Source organism: Geotrypetes seraphini, chromosome 14 (genome assembly GCF_902459505.1).
Source record: "Geotrypetes seraphini chromosome 14, aGeoSer1.1, whole genome shotgun sequence".
Lineage (NCBI taxonomy): Eukaryota > Metazoa > Chordata > Amphibia > Gymnophiona > Dermophiidae > Geotrypetes > Geotrypetes seraphini.
The window spans coordinates 44,477,785-44,501,900 of NC_047097.1; the positions used below are offsets into that span (position 1 = coordinate 44,477,785).

The window sequence follows — 24,116 nt, forward strand, 5'->3', positions numbered from 1 at the left end:
GGACTACAGGGTGAAACTGAAAGAAGCCAAGAGAGAGATACGTTTGGCGAAGGCACAGGCGGAAGAACAAATGGCTAAAAATGTAAAAAAGGGAGATAAAAATTTTTCAGATATATTAGTGAAAGGAGGAAGATAAAAAATGGAATTGCTAGGCTAAAAGATGCTGGGAACAAATATGTGGAGAGTGATGAGGAGAAAGCAAAATGTGCTAAACAAATACTTCTGTTCTGTGTTCACAGAAGAAAAATCCTGGAGAAGGACCGAGATTGTCTGGCAAAGTTACACGAGAAAATGGAGTAGATTCTGCGCCGTTCACGGAGGAGGGTGTTTATGAGCAACTTGAAAAACTGAAGGTGGACAAAGCGATGGGACCAGACGGGATCCATTCCAGGATACTAAGGGAGCTCAAAGAGTTCTGGCGAGTCCTATTAAAGACTTGTTCAACAAATCTCTGGAGACGGGAGTGATTCCTGGGGATTGGAGGAGAGCGGATGTGGTCCCTATTCATAAAAGTGGTCACAGGGATGAAGCAGGAAACTACAGGCCGGTGAGCCTCACTCAGTTGTTGGAAAAATAATGGAAGTGTTGCTGAAAGAAAGGATAGTGTATTTCCTTGAATCTAATGGGTTACAGGATCCGAGGCAACATGGCTTTACAAAAGGTAAAATCGTGCCAAACGAACCTGATTGAATTTTTTGATTGGGTAACCAGAGAGCTGGATCGAGGACATATGCTAGATGTAATTTACTTGGATTTCAGCAAAGCCTTTGATACAGTTCCTCATAGGAGGCTGTTGAACAAACTTGAAGGGCTGAAGTTAGGACCCAAAGTGGTGAACTGGGTCAGAAACTGGCTGTCGGACAGACGCCAGAGGGTGGTGGTTAATGGAAGTCGCTCGAAGGAAGGAAAGGTGACTAGTGGAGTCCCTCAGGGTTCGGTGCTGGGGCCAATCCTGTTCAATATGTATGTAAGTGACATTGCTGAAGGGTTAGAAGGAAAAGTGTGGCCTTTTTGCAGATGATACCAAGATTTGTAACAGAGTAGACACCGAAGAGGGAGTGGAAAATATGAAAAAGGATCTGCAAAAGTTAGAGGAATGGTCTAATGCCTGGCAACTAAAATTCAATGCAAAGAAATGCAGAGTAATGCATTTGGGGATTAATAATAGGAAGGAACCGTATATGCTGGGAGGAGAGAAGCTGATATGCACGGACGGGGAGAGGGACCTTGGGGTGATAGTGTCCGAAGATCTAAAGGCGAAAAAACAGTGTGACAAGGCAGTGGCTGCTGCCAGAAGGATTCTGGGCTGTATAAAGAGAGGCGTAGTCAGTAGAAGGAAGAAGGTGTTGATGCCCCTGTACAGGTCATTGGTGAGGGCCCCACTTGGAGTATTGTGTTCAGTTTTGGAGACCGTATCTGGCGAAAGAGTAAGAAGACTTGAGGCGGTCCAGAGGAGGGCGACGAAAATGATAGGGAGGCTTGCGCCAGAAGACGTATGAGGAGAGACTGGAAGCCCTGAATATGTATACCCTAGAGGAAAGGAGAGACAGGGGAGATATGATTCAGACGTTCAAATACTTAAAGGGTAATTAACGTAGAACAAAATCTTATTCCAGAGAAAGGAAAATGGTAAAACCAGAGGACATAATTTGAGGTTGAGGGGTGGTAGATTCAGGGGCAATGTTAGGAAATTCTACTTTACTGAGAGGGTGGTGGATGCCTGGAATGCGCTCCCAAGAGAGGTGGTGGAGAGTAAAACTGTGACTGAGTTCAAAGAAGCGTGGGATGAACACAGAAGATTTAGAATCAGAAAATAATATTAATGATTGAACTAGGCCAGTTACTGGGCAGACTTGTACGGTCTGTGTCTGTGTATGGCCGTTTGGAGGAGGATGGGCAGGGGAGGGCTTCAATGGCTGGGAGGGTGTAGATGGGCTGGAGTAAGTCTTAACAGAGATTTCGGCAGTTGGAACCCAAGCACAGTACCGGGTAAAGCTTTGGATTCTCGCCCAGAAATAGCTAAGAAAAAAAAAAAAAAAAAATTTAAATTGAATCAGGTTGGGCAGACTGGATGGACCATTCGGGTCTTTATCTGCCGTCATCTACTATGTTACTATGTTAAAATACATGCCATGATGTGATGGTGCATACTTTGCCACTGAGGTGACGTTTGGGCAGAGCACACAGACACCCTAAATCAGGGGTGCCCACACTTTTTGGGCTTGCAAGCTACTTTTAAAATGACCAAGTCAAAATGATCTACCAATAATAAAATTGTAAAAAACACAAAGCACACTATGCAGAGAAAATGTTAATTATCATTTATATTCTGGGGTTTTTTCAAAGAGGTCAAGGCAGATGACTCTATGCACTGTCACCTCACTAACAACCATACAAAAACTAAACCACGAAAGCAGTTTTTAGCGCAGGGAGCTACGCTGAATGCCCAGCTCTGCTCTCGACGCTCATAGGCTCCCTGCACTAAAAAACGCTATTGCGGTTTAGTAAAAGGGGGCCGTAGTGCAAAATATAGACAGCAGATATAAATTCTCAAAACGGACACATTTTGATCACTAAATTGAAAATAAAATCATTTTTCCTACCTTTGTTGTCTGGTGATTTCATGAGTCTCTGCTTGCACTTTCTTCTTCTGACTGTGCATCCAATCTTTCTTCCCTTCTTTCAGCCTGTATGCTTCCTCTCCTCCAGACCTCATTCCCTTCCCCAACTTTTCTTCCTCCCTCCCTGCCCTTTCTTTTTTTCTCTCTTCATGCCCCCTTTCTTTCTGTTTCCCTTCTTTCCTTCTGTCTCCCTGCCTGCCCCCAAGCCACTGACGCCGCCATTGGGGAACAGGCTCCCAAGCCACCATCGGGGAACAGGCCCTCAAGTTGCCGCCGCCCCAAGCTCTCACTGCTTCCCTGTGTCGGGCCGACCAGCATTCCTCTCCCCGACGTCAAATCTGCCGTCAGAGAGGAAGTTCTGGGCCAGCCAGGCAGCGATTGGCTGGCCCGGAACTTCCTCTCCGATGGCAGAATTGATGTCAGGGAGAGGAAGGCTGGTCAGCCCGGTAGATTGTGAAGGCAACGTGAGTCTATCACGGAGCCTGGGATGGGCTCGGCGATCGACTCACTTTGCCTTGGTGATCTACCAGTCGATCGCGATCAACCTATTGGGCACCCCTGTCTTAAGATATAAAATACTGTCATTTACACAAACACAAAGTAACATCTAAGTTTAGGCATTTACACCAGTAATAGGAATTATGCAAGTGATCATGAATAATGTAGGCATATTTTTCGTCATTTGCATTAGTATTCTATAAAGAAAAGTAGCCACCCATTTCTTTTTATAGAAAAGGCTCAAATTAGGTGCCATAATCAGTGTCTATAGCAGGCATCCTGCTACAGAATCATTCTCTACATGCCCAAGTATGTGTCCCATTCCTTGATCTATATACAATTCCATACCTTTCCACAGGGACAAGAGATGGAAGCAACGATGATCTTTGAATCATTTTCTCTTCAGTATTTTGTCTGTGCAGAAAAATTACAATATATTATTTAAAGGTTTATATCTTAGTGAATAGACTTTACATATCTAATTTAAGTGGCTCAAAACATTATGCTGAAAATTTTGACCCCAGGGTTTTCAGAAACTGGCCCACTCTTGCTAATTCAGAAATCTGGCAGCCATAATATTCTGTGAAAAAGTGAGGAAAAGAATTTTGATATGAAAAATCCTGTAATGCATGTCTGCATGTTTTTATTACCAAGCATTCTATACATAAAAATAATTGAAAAGTTTTCCCCTAAAGATCCATGATTATAGTGATATCATCTGAGAAATGCAGTATAAGCCTTTTGAATAGAAAATATTACCAGATGAAATCAGAATGTTAGAAAACATTTCAAGACAATATTTTAGCCAGGCATTTGGGGATTGAGGGGTCCTTTTACAAAGGATAAACATTAGTGTGTGCTTAAAACTGGCATACCGCGGGGAGTGCTGAGATGTCCCACGGTAATTTTTGCATGTGTGCGTGCTAAAATATATTTACAGAGATGTCTGGGAGCAGAGAATGGGCATGTCTATGTAAATAGGTTAGTGTGTCAGAACTGCTAAGCACTAACCTATTAGTGCATGTTTAAGCGCATGGGTCCCTACCCCTATACAATAGGTGGCAATAGGGGTTCACACTTTAACAGACACACACTAATGGGAAAATTAGTGTGTGGCTATTAATGGAAAAATCGAGGTAAGGGGGGGAGAAGCGTGATGATGCAGGAAAAGAGCGGTGCCTTTTTGTCTCAGCTCTGACCCGTACTGGGAAATATCTTTATACTACCCACATTATACATGCTGCAACTGAATGGAAAGACAAGGATTTGGACAATAAACCTGAGCGCTTCGACCTTCCGCAGTGATAACACTGCTCCTATTACCGACAGGGAGTGATGTCAACAAAAACTCTGTGGCCTGCATGAGAGAAGAAAGAACTCACTTCCAATATATATAACCGTTCAATTTCAGAACGATCAATCCAAACATCCTTTACCTGAATCATTCCTACAGATGGGATCCCCTATCCCAGGGGTCTGCAACCTTTAAGACATAAAGAGCCACTTGGACCCGTTTTCGAAAAGAAAAAAAAACTTGGAGCCGCAAAACCATTATAAAACAAATCTAACACTGCATATATTGTTTCTTATCTTAATGCTATATACAGGATCACTAAATTGAAAATAAAATCATTTTTCCTACCTTTGCTATTTGGTGATTTCATGAGTCTCTGGTTGCACTTTCTTCTTCTGACTGTGCATCCAATCTTTCTTCCTTTCTTTCAGCCTCCTGTATGTTTCCTCTCCTCCAGACCTCATTCATCTCCCCCAACTTTTCTTTCTGTCTCCCTGTGTCCCCCTTTTTCTGTCTCCGTGCCGTCCCCCAAGCCACTCGGTTTGCTGCCACCGCAATCGGGGAACAGCCCCAAGCCACCGCCGTCCCAAGCTTCCCTGCAGAAGTATTGCGCTGACCAGCATTCCGCTCCCTGACAGTCAATTCTGATGTAGGAGAGGAAGTTCCGGGCCAACAAGGCATTCTCCTCATTCCATCCAGCCTGAGCCCCATCTCTCCTTGAATCCAGCATTTCCCTTCTGTGTCTGTCAGAATTACCATTCCACCTATTTTCCAGCATCCCCCTTCTTTGTGTCCTTCTCACCTATATCCCTATCTCACCACTTTTTCAGAATCTTCATTTGTCTCTGTCCTTGTCTTTACCCCATGTTCACCATTTGCCCTTTCAATGTCTTTATCTCCCCCCACACACACACTTTTTCAGTATTACTTCTATGTCTCTATTTCACCTCCTCTTCATGTTCCCTCTGTATCTCTATCCTTATTCAGTAGGTCCTGCTTACCCTTTCTCTTCTTTGTGTCACTATCTCCATTTTCAGCTTTCCCCCCCTTTTCCTTTGTTTCTGCACCCTGTAGCTAGAATCTTTCCACCCTCCCTCCACTCCGGCCCCCGCCCAGTATGAAATATTTCCTTTTGTTTCCCTCCCCTCTCTCTTTCTCTCCTCTCTTCTGCTCTCCTCACCCACGAGTCCTGCATCTGGCCCTCTCCCTTCTACCTGCACCTGGCAACACCCCCCTGCTCCGCGGCTCTCTTCAGCAACTTGTCAGCAGCGGTGATCAAGACAAGCTGCCGACATCGAGGCCTTCCCTCTACGAGTCCCGCCTTTGTGGAAAAAGGAAGTTGAAACAAGCGGGACTCGCAGAGGGTAGGCCCCGACGTCAGAAGCTTGTGTCGATCGCTGCTGCTGAGTTGCCGAAGAGAGCCGCGGAGCAGGGGATGTGGCCGGAAGCAGGTAGAAGGGAGAGGGAGATAGGAAGGCTGTAAACATAGAAACATAGAAACATAGAAACATAGAAATTGACGGCAGAAAAGGGCCATAGCCCATCGAGTCTGCCCATACCAATGATTCACTCCCTGATTCTTACTCTCTTAGAGATCCACATGAATATCCCATTTTCCTCTTGAATTCTAACACGCTGCTGGCCTCAATCACCCGCTGAGGCAGCTCGTTCCAATGATCGACCACCCTTTCGGTGAAAAAAGTACTTCCTAGCATCACCCCGAAATTTCCCTCCCCTGATTTTTAGCGAGTGTCCTCTGGTTACCGAGGGCCCCTGTAAGACTGAAGATATCATCTTTCACCTCTATACGCCCAGTAATATACTTAAAGGTCTCAATCATGTCCCCTCTCTCTCTTCGCTCCTCCAGTGAGTACATTCGCAGTTTTTTTAACCTTTCTTCATACGTGAGATCCTTGAGCCCCAAGACCATCTTGGTAGCCATTCGCTGAACCGACTCAATTCTCAACACATCTTTTCGGTAGTGTGGTCTCCAGAATTGAACACAATATTCGAGATGAAGGGTCTCACCATGGATCTGTACAGTGGCATTATGACTTCAGGTTTTCTGCTGACAAAACCCCTACGGATACAGCCCATCATTTGTCTTGCCTTGGACGAAGCCTTCTCCACTTGATTGGCAGCCTTCATGTCGTCGCTAATGATCACTCCTAAATCCCGTTCCACCGTGGTCCTGGACAAGGTTTCACCATTTAGTGTGTAAGTTCTGTGTGGATTTTTTTTGCCTAGGTGCATTACTTTACATTTTTTAGCATTAAAGCCTAGCTGCCAAGTTGATGACCACTGTTCAAGCTTTTTTAGGTCCTGCGTCATAAAGTCAGGCACACTGCTTTTATTAACTATGTTGCATAGTTTGGCATCGTCAGCAAACAGTGATACTTTTCCTCTAAGTCCTAGGGTCAAATCTCCTATGAATAAATTGAATAGAATCGGCCCTAAGACGGAGCCCTGAGGTACTCCACTCATCACTGCTGACGTTTTGGAGGGGGTACCATTTACCATCACCCTTTGAAGCCTACCATCTAGCCAATCCCTTACCCATGTAGTGAATGTATCTCCTAATCCCATCGATTTTAGTTTGTTCAACAGCCTGCGGTGTGGGACGCTATCAAAAGCTTTGCTGAAGTCCAAATATATCACGTCCAAGGGACTCACCGGCATCCAGATGATTGGTCACCCAATCAAAAGAAGTCAATCAGATTAGATTGGCAGGACCTTCCCCTGGTAAAATCCGTGTTGATGAGGATCACGTAAATTTTCTTCGTCTAGAATTTTGTCAAGTTCCTGTTTGAATCAGTGTTTCCATGAGTTTGCACACTATGGATGTGAGACCTCACACCGGTCTATAATTTCCTGTCTCTGTTCTGCAGCCCTTTTTGTGGAGTGGAATTACGTTAGCTGTTTTCCAGTCTAGGGGTACTTTTCCCGTGCGCATGGAAAGATTGAAGAGTACGGATAGTGGTTCAGCCAGAACTTCACTCAGCTCTCTGAGTACCCTGGGGTGTAGATTGTCTGGCCCCATGGCTTTGTCTACTTTGAGTCTTGAAAGTTCGTGGTAGACGCTACTAGGTGTAAACTCGTAATCACGAAACAGGTCATTTTGGCTATCTCTTATTTGCAGTTGTGGACCATTTCCCGGTGCTTCACAGGTGAATACTGAGCAAAAGTATTCGTTAGCAGTTCTGCCTTGGCAATATCAGATTCTGCGTAGTTTCCATCTGATTGCCTAAGGCGTTCTATTCCATTTTTGTTTCTCTTCCTGTCGCTAATGTACCTAAAGAAGGATTTGTCCCCTTTTTTAATGTTCCGTGCTAGATCTTCCTCTGTTTGAAGTTTGGCTTCCCTGACTGCCTTTTTGACAGCCTTAGATCTGGCCAGATAGTCTTCTTTTGCCTCCCTTTTCCCAAGATGTTTATAGGTGATAAATGCTTCTTTTTTCATTTTAATGAGGTCCGAAAGTTCCTTGTTAAACCATTGTGGTTTTTTGTTTCTCCGGCGTTTGCTTATTGTTTTTACGTAGCGGCTAGTTGCTTCATCCAGAATGAATTTTAGATTTGACCACATAGTTTCCGGATTGTCAGTTTCTGCATGGTTTTGCAGCTCTTGATGGACAAAGTCTCTCATGTGGTCGAAATCTGCCTCCCTAAAGTTGAGGACCCTCGTTGCTGTGTTTGATTTAGAGAAGCCTTTCCTGAGGTTAAGCCATACCATGTTGTGGTCACTGGAGGCCAGCGTGTCTCCCACTGATACTTCCGAGACACTGTCTCCATTTGTGAGTACCAGGTCCAGTATTGCTTTTTCTCTGGTGGGCTCTAATACCATTTGTTTGAGTTGTGCACCCTTAATGGAGGTTATCATTCTTTTGCTACCGCTCATAGTTGCTGAGAGGGTATTCCAGTCTGTATCTGGCATGTTGAAGTCGCCTAACAATACTGTGTCACCACGCAAAGTGATGTTCTCTATGTCCTCAATCAATTCTTTGTCTTTGTCTTCCTGTTGTCTCGGAGGCCTGTATACCACACCGAGGTAAAGGCATTTTTCGTTCCCTCTGGCCAGGTTTACTCAAAGTGATTCCCCTGTGTATCTAACATCTGTGATCCTGGTAGTTTTGATATTATCCTTAGTGTATAGTGCTACCCCTCCTCCTAACTTGCCCTCTCTGTCCCGACGAAGTAGATTGTAGCCTGGTATAACCATATCCCACCCATGTGAGTCTGTGAACCAGGTCTCGGATATCGGATGTCAAGGTCAGCATTCCTTATTTCTGTTTCTAGTTCCAGGATTTTGTTGCCCAAGCTGTGTGCATTAACATACATTGCTCTCCAAATTTGTGATGATATGCCTATCCCCGTTAGTGTAGCTCTTGTTTTTTTGTATATACTATGGGTACTTACCTTAGGTTCAGAAGTGGTGTGATTACTTTCTTCCCCAGGATGGATCCTTACTGCTCTGGTATGTATGTGTGAACCCTCCCCCAACTTACCTAGTTTAAAGCCTTCCGAAGTAGATGTGCTAGTCGATGTCCAAAAACTTTCTTGCCTCTCTTTGTTAGGTGAAGTCCGTCAGGTCCCTGTAGATCTCCGGAGCATGACACCGACCCCGGCCAGGATGATTTCTTTTTCAGGCATGCAACTTACAAGTCCGGCGTCGCGGCGGGAAATAGCCATGCTGAGCAGTGAGCTCAGCACTACACAGATGAAAGCCTGGCTTGCTGATTGGTCCGGCGGCACGGCGGGGCAGGGCCGCCGGACCAATCAGCAAGCAAGGCTTTCATCTGTGTGTGCTGAGCTCACTGCTCAGCATGGCTATTTCCCGCCGCGACGCCGGACTTGTAAGCTGCATTCCTGCGTGACACACTACCGGAGCCGCAGCAAAGGTGGAAAAGAGCCGCATGCGGCTCTGGAGCCGCGGGTTGCCGACCCCCGCCCTATCCTTATGTGTTAACCATTACTGTTTGCTATCCTAAATTCCATGTAGTTCTACCCTGCCCTCTCATTCTTGTCTAAGTATGTCTGTTCAGTTATATTTTACTAGTCTTTAAGCCCGTTACATTAACGGGTGCTAGAAAGCAGCCCCCTTTCCCTCTCCCCCTCCAGTTCCTCCCTAACTGTCTCTCCGCAGCCCCCCTTCTGTCTTCCCCCCTAAGCAAAATGATCTGCCTCCCAGCACACCCCTCCCCCCAAAGCAGCTCCCTTTCCCTCTACCCCTCCAATTCCTCCCTGACAGTGTCTCTGTGGTCCCCCTTCTGTCCTCCCCTCCCAAGCAAAGCTGTCTGCCTCCCAGCACACCCCTCCCCCAAAGCAGACCCCTTTCCCTCTACCCCTCCAATTCCTCCCTGACTGTCTCTCCGTGGCCCCCCCATTTTTTCTTCCCCCCAAGCAAAGCTATCTACCTCCCAGCACACCCCTCCCCCAAAGCAGACTCCTTTCCCTCTGGCCCTCCAGTTCCTCCCTGACTGTGTCTCCGTGGCCCCCCCTTCTGTCTCCTCCCCCCCCCCAAGCAAAGCTGTCTGCCTCCAAGCACACCCCTCCCCCAAAGCAGACCTCTTTCCTTCTCCCGCTCCAGTTCCTCCCTGTCTCTCTGTGGTCCCCTTTCTGTCTCCCCCCCAAGCAAGCTGTCTGCCTCCAAGCACAGCCCTTCCCCAAAGCAGGCCCATTTCCCTCTCCAGCTCCTCCCTGTCTCTCCGTGGCCCCCCTTCTGTCTCCCCCCCAAGTAAAGCTGTGTGCCTCCAAGCACACCCTTACCCCAAAGCAAGCCCCTTTCCCTCTTCCTTCTTCCCAGTTCCTCCCTGTCTCTTCGTGGCCCACGCGATTTTCTCTTCTCGCGGTCTGGCAAGCTCCCCTAGGTCCCTTGCCGCCGCCACCCCCTTCCCTTCCCCGCGGTCGACAAACCTCTTGCCTCCAGCAGCCGCCGCAGCACTGTAAACATGCTGCTTCGCGGCCTCTACTGCCCCGATTTGCTCTTCCGTGTCCCTGATGACGTCATCAGAGAAACGGAAGAGCAAATGAAGGCAGTAGAGGCCGCGAAGCAGCGTGTTTACAGTGCTGCAGTGGCTGCTGGAGGCAAGAGTTTTGTCGACCGCGGGAAGGGAAGGGGGGGTGGCGGCGGCGGCAAAAGACTAAGGTAGCCGGCCAGACTGCGAGAAGGGTGGGCTGAGAGGAACCCGGGACCGTGGCAGAGGCTCGTTGCACAGTGTAAATACAGTTCTCCCTGGACAGGGATCTTACAGCCACACAAGAAGGTGACGTCCCCGTGACGGAGCCGACCCGGCAGTCAAAAAGCTGCAAAGCTAAAGAGCTTTGCGCATGTGCCAGCCCTCCCGCCCTAGAGTATCCCCCCCTGGCCCCTATATAAGCCCACCCCCAACCGGCAAACCCAGTTTTAAAAGTTTCCGCGAATCCGACTCAGTAGTCTTAACGGTGTCAGCCGTTTTTATTTCGCTTCAACTTTTAATTTCCTACAAACTTTTCTTCAACATTGTTAACTATCTGAAAAACTCCAGACCTGGATTCGGGCGCTGCTCCACGTGCGCCTTGAAGATGTCGGCGACGGACCCGCACGCCTCCTGGGTGTCCGTTGCCTGGGTCCCCTCCACCGGAGGTTTTCCTGCGCTCCCTGCGCGAAGTTACACAGGCGCTCGATCGAAATTCGAGCGCCTCAACCAAAGGCAAAACTCCCTAACGCGGCCTCCGCTCTCCCCTCCGCCTGTTTGCAAGGGGCATCGGAGCCGCAGGGACTGCCTCACACCCTACCGCGGCCTCCGCTCTCCCCTCCGCCTGCTTGCAAGGGGCATCGGAGCCGCAGGGACTGCCTCCCACGGTGCCGAAGCTGGGAGTCACACACCAGCTCAGGCACCGACGTCTCCTGCGTGTGTCACGTCGAGCCCGATGACGTCACACGCAGGGACGCTGCCTATTGGCTCTCTTCCTCCCCCGCTGCCTATTGGCTCAGTGGCTGCTCCCACTAACCAATCCCAGCCGGATCGCTCCCTCTTGGTCCCGCCCTCGGCACCGAATGAAGCCAGCTGTCGGCACCGAGCTACAGAGTCTGCAGCACAGCCTTCTGCCTCCCCAGACCGGCATAGGCTATCTGCTTCAGCCAGCCCACCCAAACTGCAGAGGAAATATAAGCAAGGAAGAGCTGAGGCTCCCTGTTTAAGCTGCTGCCTCTGCGCTTAGGGGTTATGAGATCAAATCCCAGCCTTATTTCCTCCAGTTCCTCCTCCTCCTCGGGCTCTCCTCCTGCCTTGTCTGCTGCTACGGCTCCAGCCCAGGATGTGCTTCCTCCCCAGCTTCTCAACTTTTCCAGCAGGTCCAGCTCTTGCAACAACTACCTCTTCTATTGCGGCGGAGCTGGAATCCTACTATGCTTCCTCCTTGCGCTCTCCCTCGCCTGATCCGCAGACGGACCCCCTGCTCTCTTCTCTGGCTCATGTGGACACTCCATCTGAGCGGGATAGGGCATCACCCCCGGAAGACACCTCCTACCCACACTTCCTATCCAAGCTGGCGTCTTCTTTACAATTGACCACACGGCCCAGCCGGACCCCCGGGAACAGAGACTTCAGGTCCTTAAGTATCTTCATCTCCCTAAAGAAGTGGTCTCTTTGCCCCTTCATGCTTCTCTGGCTGATTCTCAGACAGCAATCTGGAACAATCCCTACTCGTCCCGGGTCACGACACGCAGTTTGGAACATAACTACATAGTCCAGGATGTGACGGGGTTGGGCATCTCAACTCCCTCACCAATCCCTGGTGGTCCGCTCTGCCTTGCGGATATTCAAATCCTACAAATACTTTGCACCGACTCAACCGGTCCACGAGCTGTGCATCACGGACTCCATGGGTTAACGAGCTTACCAAAACTCCATGCTGTCTGGGCGAATTACCATCCATCAGTCCTTCTACACCCAATGCCTCTATTCTAACATGGAGGGTATGAGAAACCTGGTTGAGACCTTACCGGCCCACGCAGGAGGCTTTTAATGCCGTCCTCTCCAACTTCGAAGAACGCTCCAAGAACCTTATCCGAGCAGCCGACGATGCCTTTGATACCGCCATGCGGGGAACAGGCTACAGGTATTTCCACCCGCAGTCTGGCAGGGTTGCAATGCTCTGATCTGGGGGTGGACATTCATGCAAAGGTGGCGGATGCTCCTTGTCTCGGAGACAACTTGTTCGGAGACAAGGTTTAGGATCTGAATGAGGGGCTTAAAGAGGATTGCACACTGGATGCTCTGAAGGAAGTTACCGCAAAACAGACAGTTTGCTCCATATCCACAGAAGCTGTTTCGGCCCTATCGGCAACGATCCTCCAACAGAGCCCCGCGAGACCGTCGCTCTCCTAAACCCGCTCAACTGCGGCCCAGAAGCCCCAACCCTCTTTTTGACAACCCTCCCCTTCCCGCTGTTCCGGTGGGGGGGTCGGTTGAGGTTTTTTCTCCAGACCTGGCGAGCTAACCACAGACACCTGGGTCTTCCGCATCATTCAACTTGGATACCGCCTTTGTTTCTTGGCTCCTCCACCTTGGTGCCCCCCTTCCCAACAGTCTCTTTGACCATCTCACCTGCTTCCTTTGCAACAGGAGCTGTCTCGGTTGCTGGATATTCGGGCCGTAAAGCCGGTTCCCGAACACCAGGGGGGCCAGGAATTCTGTTCCCGATACTTCCTCATTCCGAAGAAGACGGGAGGCGTCCGTCCGATTTGGACCTACGGAACCTAAACACCTTCATGAAGAAGGGGTTCCTCATGCTCTCGATCTCCGCCATTGCTCCGCTGCTCCAGGTCGACGCTGGGCTCACGTCCATCAACCTTCAGGATGCCTATCTCCAATTCATCCCTCACAGACTGTATCTCCGGTTTGGGTTCCAGAACCTTCCCTATCACTACACAGTTCTCCCTGTTGGCCTAGTCAGCGCCAAGGGTCTTTTCCAAACGCGTCATCCCTATTGTGGCGCACCTGCGCAAACAAGGCTCTTTTAGCTATGACGCCCTGCCTCACACGCCAGGCTTTGAGCCAAACCATCACCCTCCTTCTACAGTTGGGTTTTCTTCTCAATTTTCCAAAGTCTCATCTCCTCCTATCTCAATCCCTTCAATTCATCGGGACGACTTTTCAGACTCAGCAGGCTATGGTTTTCCTCCCGCCACTGCGAGCACAAGTCATCCAACAACTGATGTCCCCCTGGTACCCAGGGCTCTGGGCCACAGCCAGGGACGTTCTCACCTTGCTAGGACACATGGCGGTCACAGTGCAAGTGCTGCAGTTTGCTCGCTTAAAGAGGAGACCTATCCATTGGGTTCTCAAAACCCATTGGAACCAGTTCCTTCACCCTCTTTCCTCGCAACTACTATTAACGCCCCAGGTGCTTCAGGACTTGCAACGGTGGTTTCACATGGATCCCCTCTATCACGGGCTTCCGTTTCATCCTCCTCAGCCCACTGTCACCATCATCACAGATGCCTCCAAGAAAGGCGGGGGCACTCATCTCCTCTCTTGGTCCACGCAGGGCACCTGGTCCCCCGCCTTAGCCGCTGCAGCGTCAACTTCCTGCAACAGCATACCACCCATCTTGCTCTGCAGGTGTTCCAACACCACTTGCACAGTCAGATCATCCGTATCCGCACCGACAACCAGGTTGCCATGTTCTATGTGAACAAACAGGGGGGAGGAGCTCCTCTCGCCTATCCCGCGACGTAGTCTCCATTTGGAACCTCGCTCTCCAGCTCCACTCCACCCTGCAGCCGGTCTACCTTCCGGACACGGACAACCAGCTCGCAGACAGCCTCTCAGTCCTCACGAATGGTCACTTCAGACCACAGTTACGCGACAATTTTTTGCAAACTGGGGCACTCCTCACGTCGACCTCTTTGCCTTCCAGACGAACGCCAAATGTGCCAGAAATTGCTCCAGGTACGGAGAACCAACCTGTCTGGCAGGCGATGCGTTCCTCCTCCACTTATGTGTTTCCTCCGATTCCGCTGATTGGGAAAGCCCTTCAAAAGGCCATCGCAGACACAGTATTGGCCGCGACAAGCCTGGTTCCCCGTCCTCCTCAACCGGGTGTCTCAGGCTCCTTGGATTCTCCAGCAGTTCCCGGATCTTCTAGCTCTACACGACGGTCAATTGCTTCACCCCAATCTTCCGTCTCTCAAATTGACAGCCTGGCTCCTGCTCCCACGCTGACTGGGGACTCTGCCTTCCCTCCGGAGGTTCTACACATCCTTCTTACCTCCAGAGCTCCTGCGACTCAACGCTCCTACTCCGCCAAGTGGACCCGTTTCCAGCGCTGGTGCTCCACCCGTCGTGTTCACCCCAGCACCTCACCCTTGGCTCAGGTACTCCGCTACCTTACCTCTCTGCAGGTCTGCGGATTATCCTACACCTCCATTCGCCTTCATCTGGTGGCCATCTCAGTGTACCACGACCCCGTGGACGCGGTCTCCTGGCATGCCATCCTGTGGTCAAGCGCTTCTTCAAAGGACTTCTTCGGCTACATCCCCCCCTACGACCTCCGGGGCCGGTCTGGGATCTCAACCTCGTGCTGCAGGCTTTCATGGCTCCCCCATTTGAACCTCTCTCTATCGTACCACTCATTTTCCTTACCTGGAAGTCTCTATTCCTGGTAGCTATTACCTCGGCTCGCCGACTTGGAGAACTCCATGCCTTGGTATCCTATAGTCCCTATACCCAATTTCTTCAGGACAAAGTGCTGTTACGGACTCATCCTAAATTCCTGCCCAGGGTGGTCTCGGCTTTCCATTTGAACCAATCCATTGTGCTGCCTACTTTTCATCCACCCCCTCACCCTTCGCCGGAGGCCGAACGACTCCACACACTGGACTGTGCCAGAGCTCTCCGCATCTATTTGGACAGAACTGCGACTCCTCAGCGCCCGTCTCAGTTGTTCCTCTCCATCCGTCCGACTTCCTCTCCTAGACCGGTTTCGAAGTTGACATTATCCTCTTGGATTACCCAGCTCATTGCGTACTGCTACGCCTCCGCCCCTGGGCCTGCTCTTCAGGAGATCCCTCCGCACGTCACGGCTCATGACCTCCGAGCTATGGCTACCACCTGGGCTAACCTCCGCCTCGCGCCTCTCCAAGAGATCTGTCGAGCGGCTACCTGGTCCAGGATTCACACCTTTGCCACGCACTACTGCCTTGACGTGGAATCCGGCTCAAATGCATCACTGGGTTCTACGGTCCTGCAAGCGGCTTTATGAGGCGTCAACTTCCCTCCTCCTCTCCGTCTCAGGTAACAGATCTTTATTATTATTATAATAGCTTGTGGTTATTCTGTTACCTTCAGCTCGGGAGGCACCTTCTTGTGTGGCTGTAAGATCCCTGTCCAGGGAGAAATAGAAGTTGCTTACCTGTAACGGTAGTTCTCCTTGGACAGATGGATCTTACAGCCACACAATCCCGCCCAGCCTCCCCTATTGTTGCCGCCAGCTTTACACCTAACTGGGTTTGCCGGTTGGGGGTGGGCTTATATAGGGGCTAGGGGGGGATACTCTAGGGCGGGAGGGCTGGCACATGCGCAAAGCTCTTTAGCTTTGCAGCTTTTTGACTGCCGGGTCGGCTCCGTCACGGGGACGTCACCTTCTTGTGTGGCTGTAAGATCCATCTGTCCAAGGAGAACTACCGTTACAAGTAAGCAACTTCTATTTGCTCAGTGTGAGGCTTCCTTCGCTCTTCCGGGTCTGCATTCCGACTCCTCAACGCGCCATCTAGCGCATGCGCAGTCGTGCGGCCACATCCCGACAGAAAAGGGATCAGGGAACACGTTTCGCTACTGCGCATGCGCGGGCTAGCATTTTATTATTTATGATGTAATACCCTTTTTTAATTATAAGTACTCTGCTTAGAAATCCGATAAGTGGATAAACAAATTTTAAATAAAACTTGGAAACTTGGCTACGGAGTCCTCCATGCTGCCGATGTTCATGCTGCCAGAAGAGGTGATCTGGGAAATCACCAAAAACCTCTCTGCAGTTCTCAATAATAAGTTGTCTAAACCACAGGCTTTAAAAGATGAAATTCAAGATAACTTAGAGAGGCAAGCTGAATGTGTGCAACAACACTTAGCAGCAGTAATCTCCTCGTTGTTCTGACTCCAAGCAGACTTCACAAGCCTCACAATCCTGCTGCTGTGTCTCTGAAAACCCAACAGGAAATCCCTGTTTCACCACTGGCTGTGTCAGGGGTTTATCAAAGTTCTTGCTCCAAAAGCATATCCATTATTGCAGTAGCATCTTCACAGGCCCTTATGATACAGACCAAAGAGACAAATTTTTTAGGAATATTGTTCTACCTCAGGTGTCACCTACCCATCTTACCATGACTCGCATTGGCTTCCAATAGAAGCGAGAGTGAACTTCAAATTCTACTGCTTACTTTACAAGGCTATCAACGGAGAAAGCCCAACTTACTGGAATAACAGACTAAATCAATCCTCCTCAATCAGACACAGAAGAAGAACACATTCACTATTCTATTACCCACCATCCAAAAATGTCAAACCAAAAAAAACTTTATGACAACCTAATAGCCTTCAAAGTAGCTAAGTTGGACAAACAACTCACCACTCTGTTATCTTCATCCACAGATTACAAAACCTTCAAGAAAGAAATTAAAACCATACTCTTCAAAAAACACGTTAAACCTATCCAGCACAACAATCCTAACCCAACATCCAACACTCTATAAACCCTTAGTACTCTCTAATTTTTCTAGTTACCAAACATTATCTAAAACCCATAATTCTCCAATAAAATTTTATCTCATCGTTTAATCTATTACTCCAAAGTTGAAATGTAATTCTTGTTTTAGTTTGGATGTAATTTGCCTTGAACCGCAAGGTAATGGTGGAATAGAAATCACTAATGTAATGTAATGTAATGTTAACATGTTAAATGTACTTATCACAGTTCAGAAAGTTCAACAGGCCATTCATTAGTAAGCTAAAGTTGGCTCCCAGCCCTGAGGGCATGGGTCCGGAGTATTACAAAATATTGTGTGATCATATAGTGTTGGCTCTGGTTGCAATGTGTGAGGAATTTCAGGGTCATGGGTTCTTGCTTCCCCAGTCATGCACATGGAGTTGTCCTTCCCAAACTGGGTAGGGATCCTGAACTTGTTGGTTTATACAAACCAATCTCGCTTTTAAATCAGGACATGAAAATGTTGACTGCTATACTGGCAAAGAGGTAGGGTACCATGGATCAGGTGGGGTTTGTTTCAGGCAGATTCGCTTCATCTAACATCCTGAGGGCTCTTATGGCCTTGAGAGAAGGACGAGGGCATGAAGGGGATGACATATTAGCTAGCCTAGAAACAGAAAAAGTCTTTTGTGACATTGAACTATCTTTTCTAAGTACTTCAACAATATGGGATAGTGGGTTCTTTTCGGCAATGGGTGGTCACCCTATATAGAAACCCCACAGCCCAACTTTTGATAAATAAGAATATCCCTATCACCCTGGAAAAAGAGCATGAAGGAAATGGCCCAATGGGAACTTAATGGGCAACATGTGGACTTGAGGGGCAAAAAGGCCATATACTAGCGCTTATGGCAAGATTGTTTGTCTGTTTTATAATGCAAACCCTGCTATAAAAAGTCCTTTCCTACTGTTATCTATCTATCTTTCTCTCTGCTTGAATTTGTTACCATAGTTGGACTATACAAATCTCGTTCTTTGTTCACTATTCCACTGTCCTGTTTTTGAATTGCATTGTGTATATGGTAATGTTCCATTAGTGTTATTATTATGATTGTTTTTGTTTAATAAAAATAGTAAAAAGAAAAATCTGAAAATCAGGTATTTTACTCTTGCAGTAAAATTGGCCTTAGCGCACAGGAAAAACCACAGAAAAAGACATAATGAGTTTGAAAATGAGCAAGATTGGACCAGGAATTCTAGAAAATTAAAGCCCCCCCCCCACACACACACACACACACATACACAAAATGCCAATGCATTTCTACCAGAGAAGTTATTTTAACAGCTGTGGCATAGAAAATGTAACACTTTGGGCTTCTTTTACTAAGCTGCGATAGCGGTTTTAGCGCGTGCTGAATTACTGCACACACTAAACCTTAACGCCAGCATTGAGCTGGCATTAATTCTAGCTGTGTAGCGTGGGTTTAGCGCACGCTAAAATCCTGCATGCACTAAAAACGCTATTGCAGCTTAGTAAAAGGAGCCCATAGTAACAAAGTAACATAGTAAATGATGGCAGATAAAGACCCGAATGATTCATCCTGTCTGCCCAACCATACATGCTCCATAAATTAATCATTTAATTGAAATGGACCTTTTTCTGGGCCCTGCCCGGTAGTGTGCTTAGCTTCTATCTACTGGAGTCTCTGTCAAAGCTCACTCCAGCCCATTTTAACCATCCCAGCCATCGAAGACCTCCCCAGCTCGTCCTCAACTGAATGTTCATACACAGGACACAGACTGTGCAAGTCTGCCCAATACTGGCCTTAGTTCCTTCAATATACAGTATACCCATTATTTTCTTTTTTTTTTTGGTTCAAACATTTTCTCTTTAGCTTAATATTACATACATTAAAGGGTCCTTTTATCAAGCTGCGGTAGGGGTTTAACGCGTGTAATACCGCATATTAAACAACCTGCCATGCTAACTGCAAACGCCTGCATTGAGCAGGCGTTAGTTTTTTAGCGGGCCGCAGGGGTTAGCACGTGATGAAATGTCCTACGCGCTAACCCCGCTAGCGCAGCTTGATAAAGGACCCTAAGAGTCAATAAAGAAAATGTTTTATATTCAAATAAGGCAATAGTTTAACATCTTTGCATCTTATGGAAGCTGTGTACAATCAAGTAGCATTAACAATAAAATCCCTGGAATGGTCTCATCCACAATGTTATGCTTTGTCCAGGCCTAATTCCTCTGTAGTGGAGATTCCTAGTTCATACCCATTATTTTCTGATTAGAGATCCTCTGTGTTCATCCCACGCTTGTTTGAACTCTGTCACTATTTTCCTCTCCACCACCTCCCTCAGGAGCGCATTCCACGCATCAACCACCCTCTCCATAAAGAAGAATTTGCTAACATTGCCCTATATCTTATCTCTCCTCTGCTGATCAAAGACAATGACCTCTCTCACCTCCCTTTGCACATAGGCAGAAAGATTAGAAATAGTTCCATGAGGTATGCTCCATCCCCACCCCCCTCACCCCGGTACCTCCCCTCCCTCACTGCACACCTCCATCCTAGATGGACTGGCTCTTGTAACTTGGAAGCATATTTTTCATTTTCTTTTATTGCAGCTTCTACTGAAAACTTAGAGCCCCTTTTACAAAACAACAATAGCAATGCTGCTGCGGTAAATGCACCCAAGCCCATCTGCAGCAGTATTGCTACTGTGGCTTTGTAAAAGGTGCCCTTAGTGATTGAACAGTACAGCTATTGTACAATAAGTAGTACTAGCATCTGAACAATATAGTTTGCTAGTGGGTGCTATATGTACTGCCACCTCATGGTAATAGACACAACACTTGTTGCCTTAGAACACTGGCATTGTGTGAATGAACTGTAAAATCCTTCCATTCAAGTCTACTGACAGTGGTTTCATTTTAATATTCTTTCCAAACCAATGGAATGTTTGAAAACCTCTCCACTCAAACACATACATGCACCAAACTCATACATCCACACTCATGCAGAAGGATTGGAAATAATTCTAATAGCCATGTTCTGCATGCGTTACCCACTTGTTTGCCTGTGCACCTAATAGAAAGCAGTGTTGATTTACATATTTTAGAAGTAAAACACCACCAATTGTTTAAATTAAATAACTAGTAATGCTTTGAATACAGGGTAGTTTGTAGAAACCAAGAAAAAAAAAAATGAAGACGCCTATTTACTAAGCTGTTTTAATAGTTAGAGCATCATCTCAGTAGATATTGAGGAACACAGTAGAAAGATAGTTACCATACATTACCTGTTAATGTGGCAGATAACATACCCCCTCTTTTACTAAGCCGCACAGAGGTTTCTACCATGGCCTGAGGCGCTAAATGCTCCAATGCTGCTCCAAGCTCATAGGAATTTGTATGCCTCTTATCTTTTCTCCACTGAAGTTGGCGGGCCCCATCCCTGTCAGCCCTGTCCTTATATAGTGCCAAGGTTCTTTATATATATACATATAATTATGGGTACCAGATTGGGACCAACAGTGGGTTCCATTAGTACTACTGCTGTGGGAAAAAGGAAACAAATTCAAAAGATTTCAAAAACCACCTTTATGGGGTCCTTTTATCAAGCCGCACTAGCGGGGTTAGCGCATCGGACATTTAATCACACGCTAACCCCCACGGCGACTAGCGCGGCAGGCGGTTTAACACACGGTATTCCACACGTTAAACCCCTACCGCGCCTTGATAAAAGGACCCCTATATTTATTGGGGCATTTGATATACCCTCTATCTTGGAGAAATATAGTGGCCTAGTGACCTCTCTTCTCTCAGCTCCTCTGCTCATCTCTTATCCTGGATCTTTCTGCACTCTCCTGCCTGCTTCCACCAGATTTTCTATACTTTGGAACCCACTAGTTCTTCTCATCCCCAGGGCTGTTTGTCGGAGGTTTTCTTACACCTCTTCTGTGTTGTTCTGCAGAGATCAAGAAATACAAAAACATTTTGGCCCAGAAAAATCAAATTCATTTGCCACAAATATAGTCTCAGGACCCAATTTCAGTCAGGTTCCAAAGCAAAGGTTGCTATCAGAGTTGCCTTAATTATAACAGGGCTACACCCCATCTAAAAAAACAGAGACTGCGTAATCAATCCCTTTGCTGCCTCCTGATGACATGAGCCCTGCCGGAAAACATAATATTTCTCATCAGTGGTGGCATAGCATCTTTACTATTAGCTATATATCTCCACAATCAGTGGCGTAGCGAGCGTGAGAGGCACCTGAGTCAGCAGTGCCCCTCCTGCCATGCATGGACACCCCTTCCCCTGTATCTCTTTTTTTTCAAACAGTTTATTAAACGATAAAGTCCAAACAAACAGAGCAGGTGATACAGCATTTTCAGTATACAATATACAGAAAAAAAAACCCCAACAAACCACCCGAACAGGCGGAGACCAGTAGAGTCCGGGTTGGGTTCTTATACCCAGACTCGGCCAAGCCTCACCCAACAGGAGAAGCCTCCCCACCCCACGCCTTTCTCCCCCTTAACCCACTGGCAACACAGGTACCAATGGCTTCCGCAACTGGTTGAGAACTTGGCTTTTAATCAGAGGGGGTAGAGTATCCAAATAAGGTGCCCAAACGGACAAGAAAAGCTTACTATGATGACAAGAAAACCGAGCTGACAGGGATTCCCAGACCATTAGAAGATGGAATTTATTGCGCCAATATCAAATGGTGGGTGGGGAGTCCTGGAGCCAATGATTTAGAATATATTTCTTACCCACTATATAGCCCTTGTGGATAAGTAAAGAATCACCAGCAGAGAGCCTACCCAGATAACCCTTAGCCAAAAAGAGGATCCCCTCCACCTGAGAAGGAAGTGCATGGCCCACCAGGGTCTGCAAATAACAATGAATCTCAAGTCAAAAGGCGCAATGACTGCACAAGACCAAAGACCATGCACCAGAGAGTTATCAACCCGGTGGCATTTCAAACACGTAGAGATAGAGGCACACCTGAAGTGAAAGGCCTGCTTCTGTGAAATATAACCCCGATGAAGGACCCAAAATTGACATTCCTGGAGCTCAGCACTCTGCACCACCCGGGGGATCTACTACACCAAAGGAGACCCGAGGGTGGCAACCCAAGTCCTGAGTCCACAGAGACAGAAGCTGCAGAGCCACCAGCCGGCAATGGTATTGAGACACTGACAACCATTCCCAATTATCGTCAAAAAAAGAATTCCTGCAAAGTGACCCCCGTACCTCTTTAACGTTCCTGGCGTGAACACCCCCAACCTGCTGCTTGCGCCAGTATCGGCTCTTCCTTCTAACGTCACTTCCTAGGCACGGGTCCAGGAAATGGCATCACAGGAAGAGCCAATGCTGGCGCGAGCAACGGGTTAGGGATTGCTGCTTATGCCAGGACCCTTAAAGAGATATGGGGGAAGGGAAGGGGGGACACGCGCAGTAGGGTGTGGGAAAGGAGAGTGAGGGGCAGAGAGTACAGGTGCCCCCTCGCCACTGTCCATAAGACACACACATACAAAAACCCTCGGCCAAATCAAGAGCTCTCGCTTACCGGCAGGTAAATGCCCCAACGCTCATAGGATTCTACCTATTTACAGTGAGAGTCCGTGCTGGCGTCATTTCCTGGCCAATTGAGGAAGTTTTATGCAAGTAGACCTGACCTAATTTGAGTGATTTCAAGTACCGTCGCGGCTGCCTATTTATTTGTAGTGCTTTCCTGCCTCCAGTCAGGACAGGGCTGAAAACCTCTTCGCCAAGCAGTACCGTATCTCCAAAGCGTAGGCCCTCGTCAGGACGCCGTCTCCTTAGCAACCAGGGAGGCGGTCGCCTGGGAGTGGTTGATTTGTTTGTCTCACAAAGTGACGGGCAAAGGTTCTACGTTAACTTGGGCTTCAGTTCATCGCCTTCCAAAAGTATTTCCAATGTTAATACGTGGAAGCAATGGAGGTAGTTTGGGGGTTTGCTTGTTTTTTTTTTTATAATTCAGAACGGTCCCGAGATGAGAAAACCCTAAAGTTTGAGCTTTCAGCTTTTTTTTTTTTTTTTAAATTCTTTATCCTGGATACTGTCTCGTGATTTTTAGGGGACAGAGAAGGCCACTTAAGGGAAAGCAAAAATTCCCAGCAGGTAGGAAGAAATTCTCAGCGCTTGGGCACCTCTTGCAGCAAACGGTTTTTAAAGTGAAAAATTAACGTTTTTCCACCAAAAAAGAGCAAATAAATCTAACGGGCACAAGAAAGAACCACATGTTTCACTTGCCTTAATAGATCTTTCCGTGGGGAGAAGTGGGGGTCGGCCAGACAGTAGTTTTAGTTCAGCCTGCAGGAGAAAAGGATCCGATAGCTCGGCAGCTGTCCACCTGTCCTTTAACACGGATCGCGACCACCCCGCAGAGGCAGTGGGGATGGGAGGAAGAGAGGCTGCGGCTTGAGCTCTCGGGTAGGCGCGTGCTGGGAGTGGAAGAAGCCTGGGTGGCCGGTTTCAGGCTGCAGAGAAGCCGGAAGTGTTTTGAAGAACAGCAACAGGGGCCTTGGGGAAAGTTCTGCTGTAGTGATAGTCATTGTGTGGCTGGCATAAGGACTAATAGGTCCCTAGGGAAATAGGAGGAACACGTGTGCAGCAGAAAAAAAAAGCCCCTACAGGCCAATTTTGCTATGAGGAAAATAGAAATCTGCTTGGTGGGTGGCTCCAAATGACAGGTGAAATGGCCAGACGATCATTGGGAAGGACAGAAGCTGTGGAGAAGGGTTGGGCAAATAATTTAGAAGTTTGGGGTTGGGGAAGGTATTTTTTTAACGGATTTTATTTGATAAAAGGGAATGGAAAAAATATATTTTGAACAACCATGGATAATTTATTGTCTAGTCGGCATGCACAGTGTTTTCACTGGTGAAAAACATAAAACAGAGGAATCCATATATAACAAATTATTCTCTTGAAAGGCTGTCAGAGGATTAAAGAATAATCAGTAGTGTAGCTGGGGAGGT

General features: G+C 47.7%; 1 protein-coding gene across 1 annotated transcript in view; it reads right to left on the reverse strand.

The window, feature by feature from the left end:
• FAM81A (family with sequence similarity 81 member A) overlaps nucleotides 1–23,010 on the reverse strand; it is a 121,005-nt gene extending 97,995 nt beyond the window's left edge. Inside the window, exons 1-2 of the mRNA XM_033919803.1 lie at nucleotides 22,682–23,010; nucleotides 3,468–3,533 (exon numbers count right to left, since the gene is read on the reverse strand). Of these exons, the coding sequence (XP_033775694.1) occupies nucleotides 3,468–3,533; nucleotides 22,682–22,707 (92 nt within the window). The 5' untranslated portion in view covers nucleotides 22,708–23,010. The remainder of the gene's footprint in view (nucleotides 1–3,467; nucleotides 3,534–22,681) is intronic.
• Nucleotides 23,011–24,116: the final 1,106 nt, after the last annotated feature.